The sequence below is a fragment of the Ochlerotatus camptorhynchus genome, unplaced genomic scaffold (assembly GCF_037179485.1).
Source record: "Ochlerotatus camptorhynchus isolate MF236.1 unplaced genomic scaffold, CSIRO-AGI_Acam_v1.1 ptg000432l, whole genome shotgun sequence".
NCBI lineage: Eukaryota > Metazoa > Arthropoda > Insecta > Diptera > Culicidae > Ochlerotatus > Ochlerotatus camptorhynchus.
Genome location: NW_027040918.1, coordinates 2,460,933 through 2,473,349, shown reverse-complemented (window position 1 = coordinate 2,473,349; position 12,417 = coordinate 2,460,933). Strand labels below are relative to the sequence as shown.

The window sequence follows — 12,417 nt, the reverse complement described above, 5'->3', positions numbered from 1 at the left end:
TATATTTGAATATTGCTTGTTTTCGCTCATCTGAATTTGGTACTTTTGAAATAGTGCAATCATGGTCGATCTTCAAAATAACTAGTTTTCTTTATATATGCATACAGGTAAATATCAAATGCATAACGGCTAGTGTAATTACATAATATGTTCGGTGGCGGCACGCGCTTCTGAACGCTCTTTATGGGCATTAGGAATTCGTAAAAAAAAGAGTTGGCTCACATTTATGGCAAACCATTGTCCACAATGTTTAAATGGATTTCAAATTTTTAAAACTAGTGAATTCTTCAGCAGAAAATAACGGAAAATTACATACAAGAAGTTTAGTGACAAGATGAGAGAATGATTTGTTGTTTGGTACTCGAAGGAACCTGTCTTGTTTCTAGACGAGACCAAGCACAAATTTCAAACACGATTTCATACAATAATTACCACGGCTTCAATTTATACCATTCTTCATGATGCAGGACTGTCATGGAAATCAATACAACGACGAGCCATCCAAATTAGGGACGAAGAGATCGTACGGTTCATGTGGGACTAACTTGCCATACGGTGGGATATATACAATCTCATGTTTCTAGATGAGGTGAGCTTTGACAACCGGGATTTGCTGCGGACGAGATTTACCGTAAACCTCTAGTATCTGTTTGTGCTTTCTTGGAGTAAATGAAATGCTGGACAGTTTTACCACAAACGAAGTGACAGACGACTAACTGGCGAAGAAATCAATTAAAATAATGTGGTTCGCTATAATAGAATTTTCTTAGAAGCTTGTGCCATCAGCTACCAGATGGGCTAATATTTTTGTTTTGATTTGAACAAAGTTGATTTCGTGTTCAATAATAATTGACAGTGTGCAAATAGTGTATCATTTGGCATTTTTTTTATGAATTTCAGTTTTGAAAAGAGTGAAAGAGATAGAATCAAAGCATTCTTGTACATTTGGTAAAAATGCTAGTACAATCAAGTAGTAGTGTTGCCATGTGGTACACTGTCTTTTCGTTTGTGGTTTTACCACAAACCACCTGAAATATTTCGCCAAGTCCACCTGAAATATTTCTCCAACCCTAGTGGCGGCGATGTTGCGTGCTTAAGCAGTTTCTTCAAGAACTCGATGACCTTCACGAAGTTCTTCTGCTAGCATACCATCGTCTTTTGTTGAATGCACATCAGCACTGTCCGTATTATGAGGAGTTATTAAAGTACGCAATACGCTTTGATGTTGAGATTTGGTTTCCAGGCTTGTGGAATATACATGTACTTGTACTTTGATGCATTTACCTCTCCATGTTGTTACCACTCGTGGGGTCAGGCAAGGTAAGTTTTGCGCTTCGATAGATCTCGCAGCGTTAAAAAATTGGGTTCTTTAAGGGTATTGCGGTAAATGCATATTCGTAATCTGCATTAAAAATGGAACCCAAACCCAAAATTTCATCAATTTTGGTACATTGGAACTATTTTAAATAAGTACGATTACATTAGCAAAAATCACCTTATTAGCGCCCCTCGGTGTCACTTTATATGGGAGCGAGCTGTCAGTTTGTTAGTTTAGTGTCAAACAGTGAAGTTATTATTTAGCTTTAAATCTTGATTTAAAAATCAAGATGAATGTATGTGGGTTCGAAAAAAATATCGCTGTGCTCAGAAAACGAAGCTCTTTCGGATGATGTATAAAAAACAATACATTTTTCAAAATTAAAGAACCCAATTAGAAATATCATCTTGACTAGGCTCTACTGTGCCAGACCAATGTGGCTCATCATCATTGAATATGACTTGTCGATGATTATACTCATTTGATACCGACCACAGCAGCGTCAACAGTTACAGAATTGAATTGGCACCAATGTTTCTCTGACACAACTCACGTGGACGCAACTGATTCCGATAAAGCCGCCTGTAAAATATTGCTTTGAAGAAACACAGGCAATCTTGAAGGTTTTCTTCTGATGAATCCGGTTCATTTTCGTTGTTCGCTATTCTACTCTGTTGTATTTCAGATTTAAATAAAACAGACCCGTCCGGGTCATTCACCATTTGTGCATATTCTCTCACTCCCATTTTACCACAGACCTCATACAGATGAATCACTCACATTCTACAGACAACATCACAACATCTCCTATTATTGAAATGAAGAAAACGAAATCAATAATCAAAAATGAAATCATCAAAGCGTTTTGCCTTCCTGATTTCTCGATGTGATCTGCTCCGATCTGTTTGATCGTCCTGGTCCATGACAGCCTCTTCGGATGGTTGACCCACAGAGTCTGGATTTGGATCAACCGTATTACCTGCAATCACTGGGGTTGACTCGTTAATCCGTTCCGTATCCGTTGGTACATTATCACCCTGGTGACCATTCCCAGTAGCTACTTTTTTTTAGATGGCTGAAATTCCTGTCATATGATCTCCCAGTTTCGCTATTCTGAAATGTTACGCAATAGTCTTGCTTTGCAGTAACTGTCATAAACGTTGGATTAAATGTAGGCGTAAGCTTGTGCCCTGGAAGGACGTTCTTCATGTACACCTCATCCCCTATTCCAAGATTCGATGGTTTCGCTCTACGACAGCTTTACCTTTTTTCCTTTTCCTGCAAATCCCGGTCCCATGTTCGGTCAGTGGTGCTCCGGTACTCAAATCTCCCAGCGATGACAATTTGGTACGTATGTTGCTTCCGAACATCAGTTCAGCCGGAGTTTTCCCAGTTGTGCTATGTGGAGTCGACAAGTAAGTGAGAAGCTCACGCTTCCAGTCGCGATTTAGGACCTGGCTGATCTTAAGACGCTTCATCAAAAAGCGATTCAGTCGCTCTACGAGTCCATTCTCTTGAGGCCAATACGGCGTGGTTTTGTTCAGAATAATTGCTCTATTCCGACAGTAACGTTCAAATTCCATGCTTACAAACTGTCGACCGTTATCCAGTGTTATTGTTCTAGGAAAACCCAAACTTACAAAAACCTTCTCAAGTCTATCTGACGTCTCTGTAGCAGTAATCTCAACTTCTTTATACCTTCTATAATAGTCGATGACTACCAGTAGATAATCTCCTGAAGGTAATGGCCCAAGGAAATCTATGTCAATATCGATCCATGGAACCCCCGGCATTCTACGTCTTTCCATAGGTTCAGGCCTATCCGACTGACTGACCAGCCGGCATCCTTCACAACCATCCACTATGCGGGCAATAGATTCATCTATTCCAGGCCACCAATACGAAAGACGCAACCGTTTTTGCATCTTGGTTCGACCAGGGTGACCCATGGGCAAGTTGTAGCATTCTCTGCCTCAACTCGCTGGTATGAACAATCTGGAACCTCGAACCACCAAATCTCCTACTTTACCAAACTCATTCCGGAACACATGGTAAGGTTTGATAGTGCTTGAAGTATAGTACCATACTCCTCGATCAAGATACTCTCGTAGTTCACGTAGCTAAGAATCCTCACAAGACGCCTTTTCCAGCTCTCCAATGTCTACTGCTTCCAACTCAAGCACATTCCGTATATAGACATCAACATCTGGATCAAATGGTTCCTCCACTGATGTTCGAGCGAGACGTGATAGAGAGTCGACTATGTTCGACTTACCTTTTCCACGTCGTAACTGAACGCCTGCAACCGTAAGACCCAACGTTCTTCCATTAAACAGTAAGATGAATCTGGTGAAAATATGGCTTCGAGGGGCTTATGGTCGGTCTCCAATTCAAACCTAATGCCCACGAGGTAAATCCGAAACCGTTCAACAGCCCACACTAAGGCCAATGCCTCCTTTTCAGTTTCAGTTAGACTCTTGCTAGCATACGATACTACATTCCTTCGAAAAATTGCAGAAGGACCGCACCCAGTCCTACTGCGGAAGCATCTGCAACTACTCTTGTTTTGAACTTGGGATCGAAATGCGTAACATATAGCTTTAAGCAGATGATCAAAAACTTTCAAACTCCATTGAAAAACAGCTTTGTTTTTCGTAAGTCCTCTGAGAGGAAATGAAACTGTGGCGAGATTCGGAATCTTCCAACCACAAGACCAAGAAAGCTTCTGACCTCTTCACAGGTAGTTGGTGCACGGAAGCTTTGAAGAGCTTCTATTTTGCTTGGTGATGGAGTCATTCCATCTCCGTTGAATCTGTTTCCTAAAAAGTCAATTTCAGTTAATTTGAATGCAAAACTCCATAATCACGAAGTTTATCCAAAACATTATGGAGTGCCTCGTCATGTTCCAGCTCAGTTCTGCCGACCCGATAGAATTTGTTCAATGATCTTCTAAAGACAAGCCTCTTGTAACGAAAAAGACCTTTATGAGTTATGAAAGTTGTCAACGGTTTGCTCTCATCATCTTACTCCAATTGATAGAAGGCATCCTTGGTGTCAAGCCTGGAGAAGTAAACATCTCCATCGAACATCCTCAATTGTCGGAAGTAGATGATTTTCACGAAGAACTGCTTTTTTTACTTGCCTCATATCGATGCACAATCATATCTCGCCACTGTTTTTGATTGCCACGACCATCGGTGAAACCCATCGACTTGGCTCGAATACCTTCTCAGTGATGTCATTAGCGAATAATTCCTTAAGCTTGTCCTCCACACGCTCTAAGGTAGCAAATGGAAGCCTTTGAAATCGTTGAACAACTGGCTGGACCGATTTGTCGATCGGAATATGTATCTTAACACCACTGATGCTGGGAAACGGTCGAATACTTCCAACGTGCTGTACAGATTCATGTTGGCTAGGAAGCCCGACGATCAAGACTCCTAACTGTTTTGCCGTTTCCCTGCCGACCAAGGGTTGAGGTTCATCCTTGAAAAATAATCTGTTTAGTGCATCATCATGCAATAATCATCATTATTTACCTGTAGATCACAAGAATCAAATCAAACGTCGCAATGTTTACTAATAACGTACTTAATTATTCTTTGTCTCTAACATGAACACCACTTTCTAGCGGTGTCAACAATTTCCGCTGTCAAGGCGCGGTATCAACGCCGCTCTCTCACTGCGGTAGCAATCATCAATCACCACTTCCTCGCCGAGGCAGCTATTCCTTTCTCTTTTGCACCGCTTCTCAAATACGATGGCGGTCGAATACCTTCCTTCCTCAACCGAATGTTTCACACAAAGAATGCTAATCAAAATATGACAATTATTTATCACAACTCAACTCCTTCTAAAAAAAAACACTTAACTTCTCCAGCCAAGCCAATTATTCACCGTTTAAAAAAAAACAATCCAAAATAAGAATATCCCACTCTCGTCGTCAATTTGTTATATTTCAGATTTGAATAAAACAGACATCGCTAATTGTGTATATTCTCTCACTCCCATTTTACCGCAGATCTCATACAGATGAATCGCTCACATTCTACAAACAACGCCATCACACACTTAAATCAAACTCAGGGTCCATCGTTTCATCAAGTCGTTTTTCATCTTCCGGAACATGCAAATTTTCCCCCTCTTAGTCCAGATCCACTAGCTGAAGGCTCCAACTCTTTCTCGTATGTGCTGGCTGCCGTAGCATGTCCGGTACCGAAGTTCTGTTGATTTTCTGACTGGAGTGGATCCTCGGAAGAGTGTTCGTAGCTGTCCCGAAAGCTGTACCAAATCAACAATCTCAACGTCTTCCAAATACTCTGAATCAACGTATTTAGCGACACAAACCTATTTCAAATAATTTAATTCGGAGAAATTCGTGAAAGTACTTACTCGCTTCTCCATTCGTCCATTTGCGATACGTAAACAAACAACAACAATTTTATTGACGAATCGGTATAACTATAGAAATGAGAAGAAGAAGTCTTTTAAATGACGTTTAATGACGTCGCTAGTTAATGGGCATGAAAATAAGGAGTGCGGCATTTTACGATTTTTGTCTTAATAAGGCAATGCTGGAAATTGATAGTACTAAGCATAAGGACTGTTCATTAATTAAAGTAGACAACTGTTTCTCAAAGGAAAATATTTATTTTTATTTAACAAATTCATAAGTTTACTTTAAATAAATGAAAATCAACATACATATGACAGATTTCACGTGAGTTTGAATGTTTACTTCTCATCAGGCATGGAAAATCATTTGCATTCATTTCGTGCATTCATTTACATTCATTTGCCTCTAACTTTTTTCTTGAACAGCATTCCGCAAATTGATGTATAGAGCTTTTGTAGGTTTTGTTATTAGCTACAACTTTTGCCAGTTAGTCAAATTCGTATCTCTTATGCACGGTGAACCAGAGCGAACAGAAGCCACTACTGTTTTTCAGTGAATATATTTTACATTCTCTGAAAAACAGTAACAAGTTCTGCCCGCTCTAGTTCGTGATGCATAAGAATAAATATTTGAGTTATGAGCAAAAGTTGTAGCTAATAATAAAACCTACAAAAGCTCTATTCATCATTTTGCGGAATGCTGTTGATGAAAAAAGTTAGAGGCAAATGAATGTAAATGAACATATGAAATGAATGCCAATGATTTTCCATGCCTGCTTCTCATTTCTGAAGAACGCTCGGACTTTACTCTTAATACCACCCTTTAGATTCTGCACAACTTTCTTCTTAACTTCTGTAATTTTCACCATTGTGCCCGTTGTGAAATACGAAGAATTCTTTCCAAGTTTTTCGGTTCGGATGTATCGCACATCATCAGGCACATCTGTCCTCTGCTCAGCGTTGAAAAATTGCGGCCCGGGAAGTGTACTGGTTTCACCCCGGGAGCTATTTGACAGCTCCAGTGTAATGTCAATGTAACCCGAAAATTCTGGTACTCTGGTTTTGTCAAACCGAATAATGGTGGAGTAAATTTACAGTTGGTCTTATTTTTAATTTACTATTTTTAAGAAACGTCAATCTGAGTATTTATTTTTTTTATAAAAACTTAGATATTTTGCCTAATAGTCTTCCAATTGACTCAGCTTGACGGAATTGGAAAATTTCTGTCTGTGTATGTGTGTGTGAGAGCACGTAACACAATTTTCTTAAACGTATTTCTCGGCTACCACTCTACCAAATTCAACGCAACAACCACCAAATAAAAGGTACTATGATTCTATAGTATAGATTTTCAATCGATACGATACGATACGAACGGAACAAGACCCGAAAATCACGGAATTCAGGAGCTAAGTGGTATTTGTCGGCAACCACATAACCGAATTAAACGATACAACCAGCAAATAAAAGGTATTATGATCACATGGAATACTGTTGAACAAATTCAGAAGCGTTCAACTATTTTATTTCCGGAAATGGAGGGACAAGTTCCGAAAAACATGGAATTTGGGAACTATGTCGTATTTCACGGTAACCACTAATGCGAATTGCACGCAACAACCACCAAATGAAAAGCATCATGATCGCATAGCCTCGCCCATAGAACATTATTGAACAGGTTCAGAATCGGTCAACTGGTGCTGGAAATGTGACAGGAGCAATAAGCCATAATACTAAATTTGAACGGTAAGGAATGAAACCTATAATGTGATAAAACAAATTACTTCAAAATATGATAACCAAATCAATTGTGGCCGTTTCCTACGCCACAAACCACATTGGTCAGCTCCGGGAATTCCCCAGATGCCCCCCGAGAATTAACCAGACCCGTTTTGAATTAAAATCCAATCCAATATGGTGCATCAAAGTACTTAAAAAATTAATAACATTATCAATGGTGGTAATATTGTGTGCCCACTTTCAGTTGGGTTCTTGCCCACCTATAAAATAACCATAAAAAGAGCTTAACAACCTGTTCAGGTTATCTTCCGAACTATGTGTGATATGGTTAAACCATTTGGGTTACGGTTCGTAATAGGTACATTATTAGGGTGGTGCTTTCGGGGTCATTTTTAAGGAGAAAATCAGAATCTACAGTAATAAGAAGGGTCAGATCACACCATTGTGTGGATTAATTCAGGTTTTTTAATTGCGACGTTTATTGAAATATACACCAATATTTCATTTTTTATTCTCCGTGGAACAGTATCAGTTTAGTTAGTTTTTTTTTTATTCAAATCGAATAAATTTAAAGATATAATAAGTCTCACTCAAAATTTATTCTTGGTTTGCTTTCGGCGTCCACTAGAAGTGAAACAAAAACATGTTTCCTGATGTGAAAAAGGTTGTGGTATCCAATTTGACGTACGTCTCGTCGTCCATCAAAATGCACCGGTTCGGCTTTTGAACGTCATACAAGTTCCGTGACCGTATTTTCGAAGAAGCTTTCTGTGAATCCGTCCTTTTGGGTGCTTTTCGCCTCTTGTAGGTTCTGATATTGTTACGTTTTTTGATATTCTGCACAGTTCCATTTTTTTGGCAATTTCACGAACGGAACACGGTTTATGCGATTTAAAAAGGCGTACTGCTGCCAGCTCCTTTATCTGGTCCGATGCCCCCTTTTTGCGCCCAGATTTCGGTAAATCTTCAAGAGAACACGTTTCCGCAAACTTCTTAACAATCTTGAACACTGTATGTAGATTCACTGCACTTCACGCATTTGGCCAATTCTCGGAACGACAACTTTTCGGAAAACCATTTGTGCAGAATTAATCTGCGAGTTGATAAGTTGATCCGACCCATCGTTTGAAATTCCTGACTTTTTTTTTATTTTTCAGAGGTGTTGCCAAAATAAACAATGTTTTTTACACACTGAGCGAAAATTCACAATTTTTCGTTACGTTTTAGGGTTAAACCATTGATAAACAGGTGTCCACTTTCTTTAATGAACAGTCTTTATATGGTGTAACGACACCATATACGCCCTCAAGGAACCTCTACTGACCCAAAGAAGCATCCAGAATGACCGATAAAGTGGTAACATTAAAAAAATTGTCCTAGAACCTTGCGATTTTTTTATATATTGTTCAGAATAACGAGATGAAAGCTTATTAAACATGGAAAACATCCGGATACCTAAAATCAGTTTTTGAAAATACATGTGTTGAACTGTTAACTTTTTGATGATTGAGACTACATCTTTTATGGCTTCGATAATCAAAGGCCACGTGTCATTTTGGGCAAACAACTTAATAGTTTAGGCACAGACAAACAGGCATAACATTCGCAAGTTGTTCATCGAACAAGCATTTATCGGACAGCTGAACAGTATCGTAGTTGGTAGTACCGCCACCTGTGGCGCGCATAGTCAATTCCCTTGCGTTTGACGTTTACACACTGCCGCCATCTGTTCAGTGCAGTGTCCACCAAAGTGTATTCAACAGATGGCGGTAATGTTTTTGCGACGATGTTTTACAGTGATTTTTTTTGCTCACATGATAGGTTTCTAATGCAAAAGGAAATTGACAATTTCCAACGGGCATTCCTGATCATCAAAAACCAGAATCCGTTCTGTTGTAAAATCACAAATTTTGACCCGTCGGATGGTACCAGTACATGAGGTATTATAGTACCAGAGCTGAGCCAAGAAGTTGAGCACATTTCTTCGGGACCTTCTGGTCTTAGTCTGGTCTGGTCTCTAAGGTACTAGTACATGAGGTTTTATAAGTGTCCTTTTGTACTCTATCAGAACCGGTGCCAGGTATCCTAAATGGCCAAATTGGAGTAACCCTGAGAAGGGTACCTTTTAAGGAATCTTCATCTTTCAGTTGAGGCCAATAGATCTAGAATCGGTTAAAAAATTGATTTTTGGAAGTGAGTTGCAGTTTGGGTCTTTTTTGACTCTAATGCACAATGTGCATCTTATCTCTAATGCATTAGAAAGGGCGTTGATGATGCATACTTCTTCCTATTATTTTTATTTTCCTTCTTCACATTTTCAAGCTTATTGCTTATCGCATTTTGGCTTATGGCGTGCTCTCAACTTGGATAATCTAGATGCACTTCCTCAGTTGTTAATTGAGAGCTTTCGATGCCTGTACCATTTTTGCATTGATATGATTGTGTGGCAAGTCCAATCATACTTCTATGCCCAGGAAAGTCGAGAAATTTTCCAACCCGAAAAATTCCTATACTGGACCGAGAATCGAACCCAGCCACATCCAGCATGGTCTTGCTTTGTAGCTGCGCCTTTAAAAACTGAGGTAAGAGAGGAGCCAAGGTGCATTCTTAAGGTTGACCAAAATTGCTCGTAAGTTTTATCATAGTCTTTTAGTATCACTCAGAATGATCACACACTATTATTATGTAGCGAAGTAGACGTAATATTTAATTGAAAATGAAGTATCCAAAAGAATGAACAGTTCGGTATTTTTAAACAAAACCCTAATGGTTGGTCTTTCTTGCAAACTCTTGACAGTTATCCCTTTTATAAAGTTATCGCTAAAACTCCCTAATGATTCTACCATCTGTTCAACCATCAGCCAGATTGCTCCTTTTTCTATTAACGAAAATACTGAAACAAATTTTCCATCGTCTACTTTTCTATTTATCACAACGCCTCGCACCGAGCAACGCAGCTCAACTTTCCAATCCAACAAGATATTGGGAAAAGCTCTCCCGAACGTGCCAACTCCCATTTTTCTTCATCAAATTCTTCACGGTCGATAACTTTTCGATATCGACTGATGCAATATAAGCCGGCGTCGGACAGAAGCGGCGTTCGGGCGTTCGGTTGGAAGAAATTCCATAAATCTCTCCAACAGCAGGCTCCCATATAACATAGCCATAGCCACATTACCGTCATCAACCTAACCTGTTCGCGTTGGCCGGTGGTTATTTAGTAGAGCTGCGTTGGATTGATTGGAGAACATAAAATGCTCATTGGCCATGGCAATTTTCGGCGTTGATCCAATAAACTTTTTTTTCCTGCCATTCGAGGTTAATGAAATAAAACAAAGCCGCCCCCTGCAGGGGGGCTGGTCGGAGTTGTGCAATGAGCAGTTCCACCTAGTAAATCGCTTATCCGATTGTAAACCCATAAAGATTAACAATGGATGTAAGTGAGCGGCAGTCGGTGAGTGAAATAATGAGCAAATTAGCCGAGTGAAAATAGAAGAGCCATGGGCGGCAGTCAGTGCCGTTATCATCACACGCCTCGAACTGATTTATGGGTGTGCGCATTTTGATTTTCAATTTATTAACTTTAGGAGAAAGTGTCGATGGGCGGCTGCAATGGCAGAGATGTGCTTCCAGATGTTCGGCCATGAAATTCACGTTGCAGAACTCTGCTAAGCTGACAGCTTGATTGATGCTGACGGCAGTTGTGCTAGACAAAAATGTGTTGAAATATTTTGTAACATAAATTAATTCTGATGGAGAGAAGAAGTAGCTGTGCTGCTGCTGCTCGAAATTTTCGTGGTTCAAAGACTAAGGGAAAAGGCATTAGGGTACAGAATATTCATTCTCGCTTGTTGCTGGGCAGGTATGCAATTTTCAAAATTTAATTAAAGTCAATGGAAATTCTCAAAACATATTACGACAGATGACTGACAGAAGGCTTTCCATAAGGCAAGGGATAGAATATTGAAAACAAAAACGTCTCTTCTAACGTTAACAATGGAGGAAATTTGCCTGTAATTAAAGAATAAATGCGCTACTCTTTGATGGGTAAGAAAAGTTGCACATTTTACTTAGCGATTTTGCTCGCTGGAACTCCCCCAAACTGTAGCAGAGCCCACTTCAACGTGACCATTTCCAATTTTCCTCTGGATGGTATGGCAAGGCATTCGGATTTTTTTTTTGCGCTCAGGCGAATTACCATTTTAATTAAATCACTGTTTAATGGTTACTCATCGGTGTTTCGATCCAATTTGAATTGCAAACAATGCGACAATAACCAACAGCCAATACCACCACGGCCGCCGCGGTAGACCGGATCCAGATGACCCCGTTTCGGCGGAATCGAACCCATTGCAGTAGTCGGTTTCGCACGTTTTGCACTCCTGGACGGTTATCCCCTGTTTCCAACCGGTGCAGATGTTGGACTCCCCATAGGTACAACTCTTGACCATCGCCGTGTTATTCCCATCGGAGAGCATCACCGTGAAGCATTTGTACTGTCCAATAGAGGTTGCTTGAGCGTACAAATCAGCCATCGGTTCCAGCTGTTGGTAAAGGTAGTTGACGGTGCGTTCACTGCATTCGATCAATTCCTCCGAAGTCCCACAACGAGCGAGGGCGCATTGATGGCAGCGGAGGGAGTTCACTGGAATCAAAAGAATTTCACTTACAATCAGATTTATTCCAACACAATATCAAACAAATAAAGCATTTTCCCTTTTTGTGTATTAATCGGTCAACATTGTTTGTTCTCTGTTTACTTTCAGGCTTCCTATCCTGGGACGCGACGGACTGTCACGTCGACCTAGAGGATGAGTTGCATGCCATCACGCTGCAGGCCCTCGATGGAGAGGAAGGCAAGCACGGTAAGTAGGCGATGATTATTTTTGTGCGTGCGCTGTTTGACCACATTTTTATCAGATAAACAAAAACAAAACGCATATAATGGTAACTGCAGCGTTTAT

The 12,417-nt window shown here is 40.0% G+C and overlaps 1 protein-coding gene across 1 annotated transcript in view; it reads left to right on the top strand.

Annotated features, from left to right (window-relative positions):
• Positions 1-12,417, top strand: part of LOC135711348 (microtubule-associated protein futsch) — a 315,199-nt gene that overhangs the window by 126,584 nt on the left and 176,198 nt on the right. Inside the window, exon 2 of the mRNA XM_065234141.1 lies at positions 12,220-12,318. Within this exon, the coding sequence (XP_065090213.1) occupies positions 12,220-12,318 (99 nt within the window). The remainder of the gene's footprint in view (positions 1-12,219; positions 12,319-12,417) is intronic.